The sequence below is a fragment of the Drosophila sulfurigaster genome, chromosome 3 (assembly GCF_023558435.1).
Source record: "Drosophila sulfurigaster albostrigata strain 15112-1811.04 chromosome 3, ASM2355843v2, whole genome shotgun sequence".
Taxonomy (NCBI): domain Eukaryota; kingdom Metazoa; phylum Arthropoda; class Insecta; order Diptera; family Drosophilidae; genus Drosophila; species Drosophila sulfurigaster.
The window spans coordinates 7,490,853-7,512,787 of NC_084883.1; the positions used below are offsets into that span (position 1 = coordinate 7,490,853).

Consider the following 21,935-nt stretch of genomic DNA (forward strand, 5'->3'; position numbering starts at 1 on the left):
GATAAAATAAAGCAAACAAAAAATAAAACACTAATAAAGAAGCAAAACAAAAATTATTATTAACTATTACAATTATTATAATATTAATAATACGCGAATTGTAGTTTGTAATTAATTATACGAAACAAATTTGTTTATAAAAAAAAAAGAAAGAAAAACGCTAATTATATATATTAAAAATAGTATATATACACATTATTATTATTACTATATACAATATGGCATATTATTATTACATATATATATAAATGAGAAAGCAAATTAGCAAGCTAATGATAGTTACTTGTATCCTTGGTGCCCCAAGTGGTGCCACAACAGCAGCCGCAGCAGTAGCAGCAGCAACTATAGATGTTTGCCACCAATCAAACCAGAGCATAATGATCAGATGCAACACGATATCAATTAAAAGCAAAAACAGCTGCCAACAGCAAATGAAATCTTTAACAATTTACAAACCAAATCAATCAAATGAATGAAAACATGAAACTCAAAGCGAAGCAAATGAAAATTTAGTAAATTTTGCTCATCATTTCATATTTCTATGATTTTGAATTAAGTGTTAAAAATTTTAAATTTTGCTGCTTCCTTCCGGTTTGTTTAATTCATTTTATCACATTAATTGGTGTATAAGTCCTTGGTTTATCGTTACATTGTTCTCTGGGTTGAGCAGCAAAATTTGTGTGGCAATATTATCGAAATTGTACGAAATACGATTTATTATGCCAACAAACAAAAACCATTTGTAGATTTTCTTTCACATATTAAGGAAACCAGACAAAAAGAAAGTAACAAAATAAAATAGTAAAATATTACTTTTGTAAATAAATAAACATCATTTTTTATTTCACTTGGATGCTTTACTCTAAAACAGACTTGGAATGGAAAAATGAGGTTTTACACTATCTTGGACTGAAGACGCGCGATTTTGGTCGTTTGATTGTTTTTTAATCTTTCCAGCAAAGAAATGTAGTTTGATTAAGATTCTACAGGTTACAAGCCATTTTAGTCCAAATATATTTTCATTCATTTACTTTTGAAAAATTAAAAGAGCTGAATTCTTAGATGATTTTTTTATGCCAGTCGATAGAGTTGGTCCCTGCAATCCTCGCAATAGGTGTCCTTTATAAATGTGGCAGGAAAAGCCCGGCATATTTTCTAAAAATTATCCTTTTTGCAACCTCAAAGTATGCAATACTCGATTAAAAACTTATAATGAAAAGAAACCGTTTACATTAAAACAGTATTTTTATACCCGCTACCCATAGGGTAGAAGGGTATTATAACTTTGTGCCGACAGGAAATGTATGTAACAGGTAGAAGGAGGCATCTCCGACCCTATAAAGTATATATATTCTTGATCAGCGTCAACAGCCGAGACGATATAGCCATGTCCGTCTGTCCGTCTGTCCGTCTGTCCGTCTGTGTGTCTGTCCGTCTGTCCGTATGAACACCTAGATCTCAGAGACTATAAGAGATAGAGCTAAAAATTTTTTTCGACAGCATTTATTATGTTTGCACGCAGATCAAGTTTGTATCAAATTTTTGCCACGCCCACTTCCGCCCCCGCAAATCAAAAAAATCGAATAAAAAGCGTAATTTTAAAGCTAATGTTGTGAATTTTGATATATATAATAATAACTATAGTAGTTATGATTCCTGAAAATTTGGTTGCGATCAGATAAAAATTGTCGAAGTTATTAAAGAAATACTTTTGTATGGCCAAAAACGCCTTCTTACTAGGGATCTGAGTTGCTTTGCCTCACAATCTGGTATATTGAGCCGTCCATGGTATATTTTGAACGCGGTACTATATCGATATACCACATATACCATTTGGTATATTTTTAGTATATTTGCAGTATATTTGGTATATTTTGAGAATAATACCGCAAAATATATTGGCTTTAATCAAATTGGGTAGCGGGTATCTCACAGTCGAGTACGCTCGACTGTAGCTTTCTTACTTGTTATTATTATTATCGTTTTTTTTTTTGTAATATCTCAGCTAAATCCAAAAGGATCTTGTCGAAACTAACCTTTTTGTAATTCGGCTAATTAGTTCTAGCGATTGTCGTGCAAATACTTTAAGCAAATTCTTATAAAATTATCCACAATCTTTTTTAAGGGGTTGGTATAGAAAAGTGGCCAAAAATTTCAAAAATGGACTTATTTCGGCCATTTGAAAGAGGATCTTGATGTCCTTTGGCACAAAAATTGCTCTTATGAATACTGACTAATTGGTTTTAATTAAAGGACGAAAGTCCTTACAGGACTCGAGATAAAATTACTTTTTTGGAAACAGATAATTGCTAATATCTCTGTCACATCCTGTCTGATCCTTTCGTGTCCTGCGCCAATCGAAGTCCTTTGATGAGAGCTATTATCGCACCAAAGAACAATCCAATTGTCCTTGTGGTTCTTGAGTTATTCTGTAATTACGATTTCCGCACGCTTTCTCTGAACTCCGACTGAAACATTAAGAGAGTTGGATTCTTAGCTGACCCTATGTTTTTTTTATGTCAATCGATAGAGCTGGTCCTTGTGATCCTAGCAATATGTGTCCTTTGAAAATGTGGATGGATTAGGCCGAGATATAGCATATTTTCTACAAAAAATCCTTTTTATTCCCTCAAAGTATGCAACAAAAAAATGTTTGTGGTGCCAATTTCAAATTTGAAATTCTTTTGTTACCTTATTTTAATCATTATAATTAGATCGATAGTCATTCAAGAACTTTAAGGGAAAATCTACTACGGCCTATTCAATAGACTAATTGAAGGTTGTGGCACATGCAAAGAGCCAGCGTGAACAGAACGATATTTTTCTAATCTTCTAATCTTTTGAATGGTATTGAATATCATTGCTCCGAATGCATTGCTTCATATTACATGCCAAATTGAAGGAAATCAACTACGACTCCAACTTTCTTTCACAGCAATTATTTTCAAACTGGTATATTTCGTAGTCAATGGTATATTTTAAATCATCAATATAAATATACCAAATATAATATATATATATAAATATAGTATATTTTAGTATTTTGTGGTATATTAATTTGTTATATTTTCGTATAATACCATACTGTTTATTTTATTCAACATTTTTATTCGACATTTTCGCTAGTAGAAGTCATTGCTTAAATTTGCCAGTGAATGCAAATATTGAAAATAAAATATAGATTTCATTCGTATTTATTGATTTCTTTATTCGCATGTTCATAATACATAATTGCATATTTTATGACTTATAATAAATATATATATTTATATTCCATAATGTGTGGGTATGTGTGTGTGCTTCAATTGTTTAACATTAATAATGTGTGTAGTATAGTATGCATATATTTAATAATAATTCTCGCTCTTTCATTTCGCATGTTCTCGGTAAATGTACGTTTCTAAATGTATGTAGGTATGTAATAAATGTATTAGTAAAATTATATAGTTTTACAAAGTTAGGACTTGGATGAGCACTTGACATGGATATCTGTCCTTCGAAGTTAACCCAGACTTAAACGTGAAGCAAAGCTCGAAGGCTCAAATTAAACGTTAGCAAATTGGCAATATTGGGGGGTACTCGAATGTTTATAACGATACTGTTTCAACTAAAAACAATTTACAAATAATTATAAACTATTGCGATAACTAAATAGTGTGCTAAATCTAATTAGAAGCTAGCTTTGCGAATCTATTTATGTAAATACATATATATGTTTATAAATGTGTTCGTGGGTGTGTGTGAGTGTGTGTATGTGTGCATTTGTGTGTATGCGTATGTGTCGGGCTATGTTTAATAACTTTTCAACACTTAGATGCTAGTGCTAAGGTGCGGCCTGCCAATTTTAAATGTTATACATAAGTATTTCGGTTATTATTAATTAATGAATTCATTTTTACTCATTATTTGCGACTCGTTTTTTATGTTTTAATAAACAGTTGTAAATGCGCCACGCGTTAGCTTTTGCCTGTTTTGCTCTAGTTGAGTTACCATATGAATCAATTCAATGATCAATTGCAATTTCTAGTCAATCAATGAATTGCATTGTTTAATGTTTTCATGATGCACTGCTGCATGGCTTGCATGCAATAAAATCAGCCTTAGTTATAATAATTGTTACTAGTGAAATACCCATTTCAAACATCATTTCTCTCTTCATCTTCTTCTTCTACTTTTCATCCGATTATAAAAGATGGTTTCAATATTGTAATATTTGCGGCAAGTAAGTGCAAATATATTTTGGTGAGAACCTCTTTCAGTTATTTGTTTGTAATACTTTAGCAAGTTAAAGTTTCTCTCTAAAAAAATAAGTATACAAAAAACAGTGTTAAAAGTAAATTTCTAAAACTGTAAATTTTACTAGCAAACATCTCATGACTTTAATTGGATCAATTTGCAAGTTTTCAATATTAAATATTATATTTAAAAACGCGATTATTTTGCTTCAATTTACTCCCGATTAGAAATAGTTACTTGACTCGACTTCAAAATTCGACTAAATGCGCAAATATTCAAATATTTTCATTATTATCAATATTATTATTATTATGTTGTTGTTTTTTTTTGTTTTTTGTTGTGTTGCACTTCATTGCAGCTATATAAAACATACACTACAATTTAGATTAATTTTAAATGGTGAGTTTTATATGTTTGTAGGTTTATTTGATTTGTGCATTATAGTATGTCATTTGATTGAATGATTAATGGATGGATACTGAAGAAAAGCACTAGCCCTCCCCTTGCAACACTCCACACTTAAAACATATTAACTTTTCATTTTGTTTTTGCTGTTTTTGTTGCGAAAATAATTGTACATTTATTGTACAGACATTGACGAATTTTCCTTTGATTATTTGCACAACAAACACAAATACAATTTTCGCTTTTGATGCTCGAAAACAAACTAAGAAAATTGAAGAGAAAATAGCTCAGTTTGCTTTCAATCTATTAATGACTATACTAAATATCTACATACGTATATTTAAATGTAGATAGAAGATATCTTATATATTGCAATCATGTTTGGATTGGCGATTTAAAATATTTTCCTTCCCTTTTCCTTTCTGCTGGCGTACATAAATTTATATCACACGCAATAAATACAATAAAAATTATAATAATATTTCTTTGTTTTGATTGAAATGAATCAAATCGAAAATAGTGCCAGAAATTGTCTAATTCATTTGTCGTAGCTTTCATTTCTCATTTCTCATTAAGATGCATATGAAATATTTGTTTTAATTTTCGCTTTTGGTTTTTTTTTTCGTTACTTATTAATATACATCGATAGCATTCGCATTCGCTTTCGCACTTGACTTGTAATTAACAATAAATCGAAAGTTGAACATGTTGCTGGCAACATGTTGCCAACGGTGCGCACAGTGCACTGCAGTGGGGGTGACAGAGTGTATGTGTGTGTGTATGTGTGTGGATGCATTTCGAGTGCAGCTATTCGTTGTGAATGGCAATGACTGGTTTTGACGTAACACTAATTAACGTTTTAACGATTTGGCAAATGATTATTTATCGATACTTCGATCGCTGTTGCTGCAGCCAGCTTATGTTGCTGCCACACTTTAGTGCAACCTGTGATGATTGGCCTTGGGCATGGCGCCTACAATGCGCACACGGCCCAAGGTGCCTACTGCGCCAGCGCCAGCGCCACCAGACAGCCGCTGATGCTGCTGTTGTTGTTGCTGCTGTTGCTGCTGTTGTTGCTGTTGCAGCAATTGCAGTTGCTGCTGGTGACGCTGCTGCTGCTGCAGTAGCATATGTTGCTGCTGCTGCTGCTGTTGTTGCTGCACTTGCTGCTGCTGCAACAGTTGTTGCTGCTGCTGCTGTTGCTGCTGTGGATGATACTGAGGCGCATGCTTGGCATCGTTGCAATCACAGAATTGCGGCGGCGGTGCCAGCACCAAGTTTTCGGTGCACAGCTGCAAATTGTTGTTGCCTGGTTGAGGCACAGCAGCGGCGGCAGCAACAGCAGCAGATGGCACTGCCACCAACTGGCCGCTGGGCAGCATGCCCACAATATGCGTGGCCAACTGCTGCTGCTGCTGCTGTGGATGCTGTGGCGGCTCACCATCGCTGTCCGCCTCCAATGGCGGCGGCAATTGCACTAAGGACACAGCCGAGCTGCGTGTGGCACCGCGTTGCATGGCAATGGCTGCCGCCTGTTTGCGCGTCAGCGAATTGTGACGCTGGAACGCCTTGGCGGGCGGTGAGGGACTCAGCTCGCCATCGTCGTCCTCCAGATCCGAACGCTGCTCCATTTCGGAGTCGTGTCCCTTGTGCAGCTGCTGCTGCTGCTTAGCTACCAAGGCGGCAGTACTGGCGCCACCGGCAGCGGCTGCTTTGGCTTTTAGGATTTGCTGCAAGTGTTGCTGGTGTGCCAGTTGTTGCTGCTGCTGTTGCAATATCTGCTGTTGGGTGGCAATCAGCTTGATGTTAGGATTCGATTGATGATGCAACTGCTGTTGCTGCTGCTGGAGAAGTTGCTGCTGCTGTTGTTGCTGATGATGATGCACGTTCGGTATGCGTCCCAGCACTTGTGGAGTAAGCACTGCCTGATTAGACTTGACATTCTCCTGAATACTCGCATTTGCTGCTGCTACTGCTACTGCTGTTGCTGGCAGCTTGTTGTTTGCAACAATTGTCGCTGACGGCTTGCTGCTCAGTTGCTGCTGTTGCTGTTGTATGACTGGAGCATGTTGCTGCTGCACCAACTGCTTGACTGTCAGCGTGGTTGTTGTGTTAACGTTGCTGTTGCTGTTACTGTTGTTGTTGTGATTGCTGCTGGCATTGTTGTTGAGATTGCCGCTGGTTGCCTTTGTAGCTGCCTCATAGGCAGCTGCAACATGCGCCACATTTGTGCTGACATTGCTATTGCTATTGGGATTGTTGCTGCTGCTGATTTTCATGTTGCCAGTGGCAGGGCCAATGCTGATGGTTGTCTTCGACATTGGCTTCACTGGCGTATCAGGAATGGTCTTGGGCTCCTCAACAATGGTCACGCTTGGCTTCTTCTTAATGGTATCCGTGGGTTTGCTCATGTTGCCACCAACTGTTGTCACCAACTCCTGATCGCTGCTTACGCCAGAGCTGCTGTTGTCGCACTCGTCCTCGCCATGTGCTGCCTGCTGTGGCTGCAGTAGTTGCTGCGACTGCTGTTGCTGTTGCTGCTCGTCTTCCTTTTTGGAAAAACCATTCGGTGAGGACTTGGAGGTCTTGAGATTGCTGCGTATGCGTTGAATTTCCTCCACCGACAATGAATGGGATATCGAGGCGCCTGATCCCGATCCAGAGGCAGAGCTGCTGCCACTAAAAAGAAGGGAAGAAAAAGGGAATGAGAGAGTGAGTTTGACTAGCAATATGATGAACATACCTCGCTTGACTGTTGCCGCTTGTCTCGGGCACATCGAAGAGCGCTATCTTCTCGTTGAGCTTTGTGTTGCGAGCCACCAGAATTGAATTCTCATCCTCGCCATCCGATTCGCTGCAGCTATAATCTGGCTCGGGAATCGGTGGCGCTGGACCTGCATTTGCTGTTGGATTGCCATTGGCCTGTTGCTGTTGTTGTTGTTGTTGTTGTGCTGGTGCTGGCGGCGGTTGCGGCGCCGGCGGTGGCGGAGCTGGTGGCGATTGTGTGCTTGGCGCAACTGCTGCTGCTGCAGCTGGTGCTGGTGGTGGTTGCTGCTGTTGCTGTTGCTGCTGCACCTGTGGCGCTGCATAGTGTGACGCCAGAGGGGCGACACTAACTTGAGGTCGCAGCTGTGTTGGCGCTGCATATTGACTAACATGTTGTTGCTGCGCTTGCTGTTGCTGTTGCTGCACTTGCATCTGCTGTTGCTGCTGCAATTGTTGTTGTTGCTGCTGCGAGCTAGCTGAGTTCTCCTGCGGTGGCTTCTCCTGCGCCTGCCTTAGCTTCCAGGCCATCACGTTGCGCAGTTCCTGCGGCGACGCATAGATCTTGGCATTAGCCGATGGATTGAAGCTGCTCTGCACCCCGTCAATGGCAGCCGAGGTGACAGCATCGTTCTCTGCTCGCTTCTTCAACTTCTGCTGCAAGGAAATTGTGCTCTCGTATTCCGAGACGCTGCTGCGTGTCTCCACCTTGACCACCTGGCCAACTGGCGGCGGCGGCGGTGGATGATTTGGTGGCGGCAACACAGCTGCGCCAGCATTAGCCTTGTCCTTGTCGCCTGTGGTGTTCAGACGCTGCAGCGAGGCATGCAACGTGGCCACATCGTCCTGCGAGTGATGCCCCTTGCCTGCTGCCTGCCAGATTGATGACGCCGAACCGTGCAGCTGTGGACCATGCAAGTCGGGCGTCGAATGGAAACGCTTGAGGTCGCGTCCGCTGCCACTGCCCGCTACGCCGCCCACTGTGGGCGTGGCCACTGGCTTGCCACGCAGCGTGCCGCTGCCGTGTTTGGTGCGCGCCGTCTTGCGCTTCATCTCGGCCACGCTGCCGTAGACGAGCGGTCCAGTTCGCATGGGCGAACCATTGGCCGCGGGGGGCGTGGCTGCGCCGCTGTCGGTGCCCGACTGGAAGCGCGAGCTGGTCATCATGGTGGCATAGCGACTGGCATTTGAGTTGGCGCTGCCCTCGCCCTGCTGACGTTGGAACAGCTCTTCGAGCTCAGCGGCCGTGATGCGACTCGATGTCGGCCTCGCCTTAATGCTGGCCGTGCGCAGCTGCACGGGTGTGCCCGGATGCGTGGGAGTGGGCGTGGCAATGGACTCCACCGAATTGGATTTGGTGTGCGGCACTTCGTCCTGCTCCTTCTCGCCCCCATTCTCGAGACCAGCGACCATTGACTTGGCCCTGGCACGTCCCACACTCAGCGTTGTCTTGGGATCACGTCGCGGTGGCATCGGCGCCATGCGCACACTTCCTCCAGCGCCTGGGGCATTGCTGCCGCCAGCCGCATGGCTGCCCGGTCCCATGGACATCTTGCGCGGCAACGTGGCGCATTGGCGATGTGCACTCTGCGGCGTGCTGGGACCACTGGACAGATGCTGGCTCCCGGCACGTGCGCCACTGGGCAGATACTGGGCGGTGGCCTGCATCTGCAGCGGGAACTGAGGCGAGACCACCGTCATGTTGACCAGCGCGCCAGCGGAGCGTATCATCTCCACCACCTGCTCATGGGAGGCGGCACTCACGTCCTCGCCGTTAATGGTGAGCAGAAAGTCACCCGGACGCAGTCCAGCCATGTCGGCGACGCCACCCGGATCCACATCGTCCAAGTATTGCAGTGCCGGAAAGCGCTCCGACGGACGCAGCTGCATCAGCTGCGAGCTGGCCTTGGCGCCACGCAATATAAAGCCAAATCCGCGCTTGGCGCGATGCAACACCACCGAGCGTGGCGCATTGTATGCGCTGAAAATGAAAAGGGCAGGAATTAACAACTGTAAAGAACTGGATAGGATTTCAGCACTTACCCCTTCTTGATGCGCGGCGCTGTGGCGCTGCTGTACTGTCCAATGGAGTTGTTGCCGACTCCAATGCCATTGCCCTCTGGTTGCTGCTGCTGCGGTTGCTGCTGTTGCTGCTGGCAGGAACCGTTGCTGGTCATCGAGAGCGAGGGCGACTGATGGGGCTGCTGCAACAGTGTGCTGGAGCTGCCCGAGTGGCCGCCGAGACTCAGCTGCGGCGACCCTTGGTAGGAGGATTGCTGCTGCTGTGGCTGCAGCGGTGCCTGCTGTGGCGCCATTCCCGTGCTGGCGGTCATCACGTTGGTGATGTGCTTCTGGCGCAGATTCACCTCCTGCACACAGTCGGCCGGAAAGAAACCGGATTGATTGGTGCCCCTCACATAGCCCTCGAGCAGACCGCAATCGGTGCTGCCCACCACCTCGATGACGTCGCCCGGTTGCAGGCGTATGTGGCCAACTGTGTTGCCAGCATACGGCTCCATGCAGACCACCGTGGTGCTGGGATGGCCAATAGAACAGGCGGCCGAATCGGAGTTCGTGCCTACGCCGGAGGAGTCGCTAATGATGTCGCTGGTGTCGCCCAGCGATTTATCTGTGTGGATGGCAGAAGCGGAAATGGAATGTCAGTTCAACTGCTAGAAGATGCATCGGTAAATGTTTGGCCAGGACAACGACAAAACAACACTTAAGATGACGACAGAGAACTCATGCAGAATGCTAATGCTTCGTGTGGACTGAGCACACATTAAAAGTTAATCAAGTATGGCAAGAGAGAAAGAGACAGAATGGGAAGGCAACTCAGGATGCAACTGCAGCTGAGTAAAGTTATTCAAGCAAAAGCGAACGGATGCACTCATGAGTATATGGATACATTCGTATTTGAGGTGGAGATGGACGACGCGAGCATGGGATATGTATAACGAGTCGATTGAAGAGAAATTATAAGTAAACTATACGCTTAAAGCATCATGAAATTCAATGATGAAAATATGTGCTAAGTTATAAAATTATACAATGGGCGTAATTTTAGTCAGTAATCAACAAATTGTTACGAGGATTGAACAAACTGCAACCAGTTCGTATTAAAATATATTTAATTTATTACAAAAACGGCTAAAAACACTATTTTTAAAATATGGGCACACTGGTCTAGAATACATAGATCAGGCTTAAATTAAATTAAATAGGAATTCATTAATGGAAAAATGTAAAGTATCATACACCTTTAAAAAGATTTTAAAATATTTTTGTGATTCTTTTTGATTGTCGAAAATTTCCTGCTGAATTAAAAAATTAGTGATCTGGTATCATGATTACTAATTAGAATTATCTGATGAGTTCGCCCAGTATAAGAATAATATTGGAATACACTTAAAGCAAATAATAATTTAAATATATATTGTTTTGCAAATAATATTATATTATTATAATTGTCCATTACTCTCTTATCGCCCATCACTAATAAGCATCCTTCAGAACCATGCACATATACATAATATGTATTACATATATATTTCTTATAACCTAATTAATCTTAACTGAAAGACATGCTTAGTAAAGTTATTTATGATTTTTATACTTAGCCTCTTCGTGTGCTTAGAACATACTCATCAGAGTTAAATAAGGAAAAGAAGTAATGCAATTTTATGTACAGTGTACATATAATACAAATATAGCTTAAAATCATAAGTAAATCCTAGTCTAATCTCAAAGTTAATGTATGAGTTAAATTAAAGTTAACTTAGCTTCATTTCGAATTGTGGAAAAATCAAAGTAGAGTAAAATGCGATTACCTGTCACAATGCTGATGTCATCCTCGTGCGAACGATGTCCGGAGGAGCCTTCGGAGAGACTCGAACTGGCTGAGCTGTAGGCGCCCATCATGTGCTCCGAGGGACATGGCGAGGGCGGGCCATGCAGCTGCAGATGCGGCTGCTGGTGCTGGTGGTGCAGATGCTGGGCATGCTGATGGTGCGGATGCGGATGCGAGTGCGGGTTCAGTTGCTGCAACTGCTGGCGTGATAGTGTGCCCATCAGACTGCCACCGTTCATACCATTTGCACCTGATCCCATTTGGCCTGATCCGTGCCCTGGCCCCGCAACTGCACCGCCAAGACCACCGGCAGCGGCAGCAAGCAGCGCAGCCCCAGCTGCCCCATTGGCGCTCAGCCAACCGATGCCCGAGCGGCGCTTCGGATTGTAGCGCGGAGGTCCCCGGAAGGGTACTAAGTAAGGAGTAGGATATATCTCTGTGAGTGTGGGTATATATTGTTGTGTTTGTTGTTGTTGCTGTTTGAGAGTGTGTGTGAGTTAGTTGATGTCAATGTTGTTGCTGTGGTTATTTTGTTGTTCGTTCTGCAGTCGGCAGTCGAGCTGAATTTATGTGTCGTAGCAGACGGCAGGGGTACAAGGGCAAAAGTTAGCCATAACATATACGAGTATTTGCTGATTATGATTATGTGTTGTTGTCGCATCTGTAGCACTGATTGACCGGCCAATGCCTTCGTGACAATAACCCAATATTTAAAAGTTAAATAAGCTGCGATTTTGATCTCGTGTCGTCATAAAAAGAGTGACCATCAATGTGGCGTACCAAAAATTGTCATAGATGGCGCCACATTTGCGTAATCAGCTGTTGCTAATGAGAATTTTGTGTACTAAGCAAAATGTTTGTTCAATGTAATTTTTGAGCAACTTCTCGCAATTGTTAACAGCTAAAACAATGGTATTAATACGTATTTTCATTGTTTGGTAAAAATAGCAGTACAGTTTGTTCATCTCCAACTAGCGTTTGCTACTCGAAACTAAAATTTAAGGATTGAAAGAAAAAGAGAACAAGTTCCTAGCTGGGCCTTGGCCATTACCAATTGGGAACTAACACTCAGTATGAAGATACGCCAAAAAAGTGAGTATACGCAAATTTGGCACACACACACATATGTATAGACACACAACACATTTACTTACTGTACTTACGGCTCTTTTTGTATAGAAAGAGGATGCCTTGATAGAAACGAGCGGTTAGAAAAAGCAAAATAGAGCAAAATAAGGACATTCTAGGAATGACCTAAAAAGCAAGCTCGCTAAACGTATGAAGTAGTATGAAACATGTAGGTTACGTAGGTATGTATGAATATGGAAATCCGATAACGATAACGATAACAATAACTATAACATGTAACAAAACATAGAGCAAGACAGAGAGAGAGAGAGAAATTGAATCGAGTTACAGTTACAATTATTATATAAATATACACTATTTAAAAAGAGAGAGAGTGATATATATAGAGAAAATATCTGAATAAAAGTTGACAAGCAAATGCAAATATTTTATACATATACAGATATATATAAAGAGATAGATTGTTTGATTATATATTTTTGGAGCCAGAGTCTTATGAAATGATTTGATGATGATACCTGAGATGAAAACTGTTTGAAGTGTCATTTTGAAACTGAACTAAATCGATTGGAAATTGGGTTTACAATTTAATATGACAAAATCAACTAGAAATCGAACTATCTATATGGAAATAGCTTGTGACTGAGTGGAGGAAATACTATGAGATAAAAGATAAACCAATACTTCAACGATAAAAGAAATGGAAATTGGGATGGATGATTGAGAGGGGATTAAAAAAAGCGTTGACTGAGATATGAGTAAAAAGTACGATGTCAATGTCAAGTACGAGTCGATAGCAAAGATATTAATCAGTTTGCTTGTGAGTGTCTGTGTGAATGAGATTTGAATGATGTGGGTTGAGGCTCTTGCACACTCACCGATATCCTCGGATTTGTAGTTCTCAATGATTTCAGCGAGTTCCAAGTTACCGGCGATGACAGCGACCTAAGGGATTAGAATCGATCATATTAGGCCGGAATGTTACCAAAAGCAAAGGTTAGCAAAATTATTGGATGGACTACAAGCAAAGACTACGTGGAAAAAGTACCAGAAAAGTACTACAAATTACGACTACAAGTTAATTAATTATTGTATTATCATTATTTGTATAGTTTGTAGATAAAAAGTGTTTCAAAACTAATCATTATTCTTAGACTATAGATAAAAAAGAAATTATTCGAATTGAGTAAAATTTTGTGTTGTTGTTGGTTTGTTTTTAAATACCTGATAGGGAGTTTGGTTGGCAAAGTTCTGGGCACCGCGTTGTGCGCCGCGAAAGAGAAGCATTCTAGCACAAGCCTCTTGGTTGTTAACAGCGCAAACATGCAAAGGGCTGTTACCGGACGCATTGCGTCCATCCATGTCAGCACCGTAGAACAACAAGTGCTCCAAGTGCTGCACCAGGCCATGCCGACAGGCCTGATCACAATTACAATAGTTAGGCAAGCGTTTTAAAGTTAGACAGAGTCAATATCAAAAAATATAAATAAATAAGAGAAAAAACAGCAAATTCAATTAGCAAATTGTTCAATCTCAAATCGAGAGAGAGAGTGAGAGTAGAAGAGTGAAAGTGATAGAGAGACCCAGGCACCAGCACCAGCAGTAGACTTCAAATAGCATTATTATCAATCATTATGCCTTCACGAAGGTGGGAGACGGTGGCGGGGTCACATTAACCAATTGTATTAGCTTAGAGTATATACTGCCACCGAGTTTACCTGATGCACTTCGTTCCAGCCTTGGGTGTCCTGTATGCCCAGCGTGGCATGATCGTGCAATAGACTTTCTGTGATCTTTGCCTCGCACTTGCGTGTTATCGATATATACAGAGGCGTTATGCCACGCCCATCTCGATAATTAGGCGAGGCGCCCAGTTCAAGCAGTGTGCTGATAAATTAGATAAACACAGCGTTAGTATGAAGCTAAAAGGTGCATTCAAAGTGCATTGCACTCACCTGACCGCCTCGAGGGAATCGTGTTCGACGGCTCGATGCAGCGCCGTGGTTCCATCCTTGGTGCGATAATCCAACAGAGCACCGCCATTGACCAGAGCAATGAGCAGCTTGTTGGGCTTCTTGGCGCCCGTGGCCACCGACAATGGCGTCTCGCCGCTCTCCGAGCAATGAAAATTCGGATCCAAGCCCTTAGCACACATTTTGGCTATCTTCTCCACGTGCCCACCATTGATGCACTCCAGGAAGCGACGCAAATTGGCGCGTGTGTGCAACGCTTTTAGCTGGCGCTCATCCAGAGTGAGCATCTTGTAGACACGTCGCTTATACTTGAGCTGCAAACACAACGACAAAGGTTAGTCAAAGAAACACACACAGAAAATCTATTTACACTGACCTCCAGATATCCAACGGGTCCATTGAATGGATAGTCGCCCAGTCGTCGCTCTTCGTCCAGGAATTTGCCAGCCTTGCCATTTGAGGGGGGCGCAAAGAGGCCATAGTTGAAGCTCTCCTTCAGCTCCTGTAAAAAGAAATAGGAAGTGGAATGAGTATGAGTCGCACAAATCGTGTCTAACTGCACTCTGAGTGCTCCACCCGTCCATCAGGTGTGTCATTTTCGTTCTCGTTCACGTGCTCAAGTTGTTCATTTTCACACGCACACACTCGTACATTCACTCATACAAAAGACTTCCTGCTTGGGGAGGCGGATTCTTGGGTGCAGATGCGGGCGCCCTTTTGCACAATGCTCCCGCTAATGAGCGCGTGACAACAGCGCCATCTAGCGTTCAGTGTTCAGCGTTCGGCATTGCACTCATAATTTGCTGTCGCCTTTAAGTGGCAATTTCTTATTTTAATTATACAAAAATGCTCAGTCACTAACAAGCATAGCTCAGTTGAACTTCCGCTTAGGGAAAGTCATCATCAAGGGAACGCGCTCTGTCTCTTTCTATTATTCTATATCACTCTCTAGCCTGTAGTATTCGGTCTGCAGTCTCAAGTGTATAACTGGTGACATTGTCGGTGCATTAATTATGCAAAGTGCGTGTGTTATGCGCCACATGTGAAACTCGCTTTTGGCCTGAGTTTGGAATTTTGGCATCTGCCTGCCAGCATAGCAGTTGAACCCCGCCCAATTGCCCCCTAAGTGGCATATTAACATGCCGACAAATGTGGTCGTTAAATTCCAGTATCTTGTCAAAGGATTAAGGCCTGTAAATAATAATTCTCATTGCACTAGAAAATTGAATTAATTTCAAAGATTTTTTTTGTACTAGTATGTTAGATAGCTAAACTTTCTAAAAAGTACTTTAATGCTCTCGTTTATTTTGTTTCAAACTCATTGCAGCCAATATACCCCACACACACACACATTTATCACATTCATAACTAGCCCCATGCAACTAGGCATCTGTAAGAGGCATATCCGGGTTACAAATGTTGTTGCGCAGCTACAAATCGCAGCTTTGCAACCCTGCACTGACATCTACCCTCGACTCATAAATTTCCATCATAAACATACACAAGCACAAGCACACAAATACATTAGCACGCCTCTAGGAATACCGGGAATACTCAACCTACACCCCCATTTCTCTACCCCTTCCCCAAGCTATGAACAACTACTGAAACACGTTAAATGTTGAGCGCCAAATGGGTTTTATGGCGCCTTCTGCCAACATCTTCACCCTCTGTCAGGCAATTCCTCTACTCCTCTGCTCCTCTGCACATGCAAATTGCAAACACGTCGCCGGCCTGAAGACCTCCCTCGTCTCGATTGAAGTTGCCATCGGATTTGGATTATGAGTTTCGACTTTTTTTCTGCTTGCTTGTGGAAGGGAAGAAGAGACTTTTTGTGGGCGCCATACTTAAAGTGAAGTTGTTGGCGCAAATTGCATTTTTATGAGTTTTGATTTCGATTTTCCAATCCAAGCAACAAGAAGAGACGATCAAGAAACACACGTAGTCAGAGTGCCCATAAACCAAATAAGCGAACACGATAAATGTGATCAACTCTAAGATATGCGGTATTAATATTATACCAATTAACAAAAAATTAATACCAAACAAAATACTGAACTACTTGCATTACACTATTAGTGAGTTATTTGCAAGACAAGTCAGATTCGCAGACAAATTAAGAATATGCAAATATATATTATATAACTCTAAGTCAGAGGTGCCAAATTTCCGGGTATATAAAAGGGCGCCTGGTTCACGGCTCTGGCCCTGGCTCTGAGTATGGCTGTAACTCTGACTTTGATTTGGGTTTTGGCCCTGGAGAGGCTAAAAAGTAATTTAGGATTTGCTGTGGTGGCTTTGAACAAAATTTGCTCATTTTGTTGCGCTGTTGCAGGTCGTAAATTTGTTAGGTTGCCTGCAACAACAATCGAAATACGAGCAAAAAATGGGCCAATGGTGGAATTTTTGCATTCGTATCGACGTATTTGGTTGTTAAGTGGATGTCCATAAATCAATGCAAAATACAAACAAGAAGAAATCACTAAATAACAACAAATTGCAAGCAGCATGTAAATGAAGCAAGAGGCGGAGGATGGAAAACAGAGGGAGGCAATTTTCCTTCAGTGTTTTTCTCAAGAGCGTCAAGAGTAAATGTCAATGCGATGCGCACTTGCAGCAAATAAGCGACTTCCTGTTCCAATAAGAAAAGCAGCAACGCACAATAGCAACAACAACAATAACAACAACAATAATGACAACAACAAAGCATTCATTGATAAATTGTCAAACAGTAGTTGTTGCTTCGGCTGTTGCAATTGTTTGCCGGAGCTGAAGCTGCCAGAGAGACCGACAGACAGTCAGACAGAGGCGGTCAGCAGGTAAACATAAACAGACACAGTGCCAGCTAAAAGTAAATAGCCAGCCAGCTATTCAGCCAGTTGGCCAAGCTACTTGCAATTGGGTCGCTGGTCGATTGGCGGCCATCTGTTGCAGTTGCATTCGCAGTTGGTATTGCTGCAGTTGTTTGTTTCAGTTGCTGTTGCTGTTGTAGTTGTAGTTGCAGCTCGTAATCTCATTCTTTTGCAGCAATTAGAGTCGCTGTTTCATTTGCCGTCTCGCACTGCAGCCACTTGGCTCTGTCTTGTGGCAGCCTTTACATTTATGGTCTCATTAGCGTCAGCTTTTTATTTTCCTTTTTCGTGTTTTTTTTTATTTTTTATTTTCGGTATCCAAATTTTAGCTTTGTCTTACAGTTTTACAAGCACTGAGCATACGTTAAATAACCGGTAAACTGTATATATGACAACTTTTGTTTGGTTTACGAGCATTTTATGGCCACAAAACTCCCACATCAGAAGGTATCAAGTGACACGACATAGCCAAATGACTTAACAAAGACGGCAAAATGATAACAGTGACAGCAGACAGGATGTCATCGCACAGTGGGGCAAGAGCGAAAAAAATGAAAATCAAATCAGAAAGCTGCAGACGGTTTGGAATACACTCGCTACCAATTTTTAATAAGAGCCAAACAGTGCGGTATTTTTAAGCAAATATACTACAAATATACTGAAAAATACCAATATATATATATTTCGTAGAAAAAACTTAGCCTGCGCGACACCATAATATTACCTAATTAATATTTTATATATAAATACTCAAATATACCAAAAACTATATTTCGTAAGACAAACTTGATCTGAGTGCAACAATATAATACGCTGTCAAAAAAAGAGTAGAATATTCAAAAACATATTTTTGCAACGTATTTAAAACAATCTTAAATAATAAAATACAGTAGGCAATTCTGTCAATTTTAACTATAGTACAATTGTGTATATTCTTTGAAATTCTTCAATTCTTTTAAAATATTTAAAACACCTGGCAAACTGAAAGTTTCATATGTGATACAATTTCCGGTTTAGTAATTTCATTAGCGGCCTTTAAGTTGAACTCTCTTGCACATATTTGCTCAACAAATAGAACCAAGTTTATTGTGTGAGCGAAAAGTTTCGTTTGAAGTGCAAATAAATTAAAATAAATTGGTTAGTTAAGCTAAACAGCTGGTTTATGCTGCACAAGGTCAATTAAAACTTGGCGTAAAAATAAAATGAGTAAGTGAGAAAATTAATAGAAGAAGAGGGCAACCACAAAAAGTGTTGAATATTCATAATAGATAAATGCAAAGAAAAATATGAACGAACTGGCTTTTTATCTAATTATATAGTAGACTATAGACTCTTGACTCCACTCACTGATTATCATAATTCTTTATGCTCCTATACAAATGCCTTTTGATGGCCAACTGTCATTGCGTTGCAATGCATTGAGGCAGCAGTATAATAAAAAAGAAGAGAGCCCGGAGCGTATTTAACGCTTCACTCTGGAACATTTTGCGTCTCGTCTCAAGTTGCAGCCTAACTCAAGAAGCTTCAACATCAATTTATGTAATCCGAACAATACACAGAAATGCGAACTGAGAACTGAGAACAGAGATCGCTTCGAGCTTCGGGCATGCCATGGCACATCATCTTATAAATTTTGCTTGTTGGCGAAGATGCCTGTGGTTAACCGCAAAGCCATGACAGCAACAGCAACAGAGGAGACAGGAAGGCAGGGAGGCATCTCTGAGGCACTTTGAATTAGAGTAAGCTCTGTGGCAAACAATGCGCAGGCGCAGCCAAAGCCAAAGTCAAAGCAAAAGAAACCTTCACGACTGTCCGAGATGCCGCCCCAGACTCTTGGTCCGACTCAGTTGCAGCATCAGCCTCGGTCTCAGTCCCAGACTCTGTCTCCATCGTCTAACCTCCAGGTTGAAGTTGTAGTTGCCATCAAAACTGGTTTTTGTGGTTCGGGTCGGGTTCGGTTTCGGCGCTTTGAGTTTAATTGAGTTCTGTTCTGTTCTCTTCTCTGTTTGCTTTGGCGCATTCTTGACCAGCGTTTGGCAATTTTGCGCCGTTGAACTTGGGTTCGGTTTCGGTTTTGGTTTTGGGATTGCGATTTCGATTGGTGATTGGGGGCGTGGGCTTGACTGGCTTGTTCGGTTGACACTCGCAGGGCTTAAAGGCTAATTTATGCGTGCATTGGCCTGGCCATTTACTTCAGGTTGATTGCATTTTTTGGCCACTGAACAACTGTAACTGCGACTGCAACTGCAACTTGATGACTGCTGCTGTGAGTACAACTTTTGCATCTTTCGCTGCTGTGCGCAGCTCTGGAGGTCAATGACGCGTTTGCCGCCTGCAGGAGACAAGACACGAGACATGAGACACAAGACGCCGAGATGCAGTCGCTTCAAAGTCAACGCCACCAGCAACACACAGCACAATGCAACAGCAAGAACAACACAAACAACTTTGGCAACAACTTTACAAGCAAAGCAGCCGCTCTCCGCTATCCGCTTGCTGCTTGCCTCTTTCCTCTTTGTAACTTTTGTTGCAAGGATGGAGCTCTGGCTCGCTCCTTGTTGTCTAAGGGGCAGTGGCTGTCTTAGGGCTTGTTTCTTTCTCTCCCTCTCTTGAGTTGCTTATCATAAAAAACTAGTTTCGTTTGGCTGCATTTTGTGTTGTGCCATTGCTGTTGCACCTATTTTGCGCTCTTGTTGCATGTTCGCTGTCATGCCACCTACAGCCACCGCTGTTGCAAAAAGAATCTGCCCAGAGTAGAATACATGGTGCTGCATCTTCTGATTGCCAGCGATGCGAAGAAAGTGTTGCAAGACGACGCTTTGCCTAGTGAATTGGAGGCCGCTTTTGCAGAGGCGCTGACTAAACATTTATCAGAGGCAAGAGCATTGAACTCCCTCTTGCCACATCCACATCCACAACACACACACACGCAGAGAGAGAGAGAGACTGCCATCACATATGTGTATGCAATTTATTTGCCCCCAGAGCTGTGGGCGTGCCCAGACGCCCCGACGCCCTGACGCCCATTTGCCATTCATATTTTTACACTCCACTGCATTCAGACAAACATCTAGCAGGGCCAAGCGAGTCCCTCTGTTTGTTCGTCTATCTCTCGTCCATTCTGCACTGCCTGCTCCCCCTCTGCTCTGCTCTCCTCCCCACGGATGGGGCGAAAGGACATTGACAGCAGCCGTCGAAATGTAAACTAAAAGTGCAGCAAGTAGTTGCTGCTGCACCAAAGGATGTGGACACGGACAAACATGACACGAGCCACGCGCTGCTAAATGCAATTGCAGGTGACAGGCGCGTTGGCAATAAAACTGCGACAGGCAATGGAGAAGAGAATGCCAGAATGTTTGTGCAAATGGATGTCACCGAGAACCCGTTCTCTATGTCCACGCGACACAATAGAGAAAGGTAGACAGAAGAGAAAGAGAGAGAGAGAGGGAAAGAATTCTCTTGATGGCCAGACCTTTCAGCGATTAACTGACATTTCAACAATTCACTTGCTGCCATGCTTAAAAGTTCAGAGCGAACAGTGAGCAATAGCTTAACCAGCAGATAAGCCTTTAATCTTTGTTTTATTTCCGCTTTGCCACTCTGGTCTATATATAGTTATTCTTATTGTGTATTTGGCATAATAAAATTATTTTTGATAACCACAGCCAACGCTGGGGAAATTGTTTTAAAACATTCAATGCAAAAATAGTCATTAAATAAAAGAGCTAATCTTATTGCTCGAGTTTACAATTTCAGTAGATTGTTATAACATTTGCACAGTTTATTGCAATTTCATGAGCTATATGGAATTGTTTCATTTATTAGTGTGTGAGTAAATCAATTTGTTATTTGACTTGTTCATGACAATCAGAATAAATCAATTCAGTCTTTATCTTGATATTACAGCTGTCGTTCTGTTTGTTCATTAGTTTTTTATACCCGCTACCGTAGGGTTCCAATAGGAACTCAAAGGCTGCAGCAGTCTTGCCTAAAATGTTGAGAATTTGGTATATTTTCTATCGATGGTATATCTTCAATTTACCAAACATACATTTTCCAATATTGTAGTAATCTTTTGATTTATTTATTTGGTATATTTTTATCGATAATTCCGCTTTTATATTTGCTTTTATTGAAAATATGTAAGTGGAGTGTATCTAATAGACGAGCACATCCAACTGTAACTTTCCTATATGCTAAAATAACAACATCGTAACAAAATGCATATTGAATTGTCATAATTTAATGATAGAATCTACGTAAAATATATAAATATTTAATTGACATATGAACTAATATTGGAGATACTTCAGTACGCATCTCTGGGCTTGAATCAGGTTATAGAGATTCACGATATTAATTTGACACAACTATTATTATATTGATTTACACATCATAATCGTAACTACAATAAATATTATATTAATATATATTTAAGTTCAGATTAAGTGTTCATATTCAACATACTTGGTAAGCCAAACAAATGTATTGGCTATAATTTAAAAACAGTATTTAATTTCAATTTAAGTGGATTCCATCTGGTTCCGTGTTTAATTCACGCATTTTGGTAGTCCATAAAGCTGTTTTCCAAAGGTTAAACTAATGCAGCTCTGCTAAGCAAATGTCTAGCTGCTTTCTCACATTACTCAAACCAGCAAAAAATCAATATTTACACAGACACAGAGGGAATGCCGCTACAACAACAACAGCAGCAGCAACAGCAACACGAGTAAACAAAAACAAACATAAACATAGGCTGAAGCAGAC

At 41.6% G+C, this 21,935-nt stretch overlaps 1 protein-coding gene across 9 annotated transcripts in view; it reads right to left on the minus strand.

Moving 5' to 3' along the window:
• Nucleotides 1-3,723: 3,723 nt before the first annotated feature.
• Nucleotides 3,724-21,935, minus strand: part of LOC133846204 (SH3 and multiple ankyrin repeat domains protein 1) — a 76,134-nt gene continuing 57,922 nt past the window's right edge. For 3 of the 9 annotated variants that reach the window (XM_062281019.1, XM_062281020.1, XM_062281018.1), the window contains 9 exons: nucleotides 14,693-14,818; nucleotides 14,299-14,630; nucleotides 14,062-14,230; nucleotides 13,568-13,762; nucleotides 13,222-13,288; nucleotides 11,235-11,666; nucleotides 9,448-10,033; nucleotides 7,385-9,385; nucleotides 3,724-7,320 (listed from right to left, as the gene is read on the minus strand). In XM_062281019.1, the coding sequence (XP_062137003.1) occupies nucleotides 5,577-7,320; nucleotides 7,385-9,385; nucleotides 9,448-10,033; nucleotides 11,235-11,666; nucleotides 13,222-13,288; nucleotides 13,568-13,762; nucleotides 14,062-14,230; nucleotides 14,299-14,630; nucleotides 14,693-14,818 (5,652 nt within the window). In that variant the 3' untranslated portion in view covers nucleotides 3,724-5,576. The remainder of the gene's footprint in view (nucleotides 7,321-7,384; nucleotides 9,386-9,447; nucleotides 10,034-11,234; nucleotides 11,667-13,221; nucleotides 13,289-13,567; nucleotides 13,763-14,061; nucleotides 14,231-14,298; nucleotides 14,631-14,692; nucleotides 14,819-21,935) is intronic. The other 6 variants (XM_062281022.1, XM_062281021.1, XM_062281024.1 and 3 more) reach the window with 3 other exon arrangements.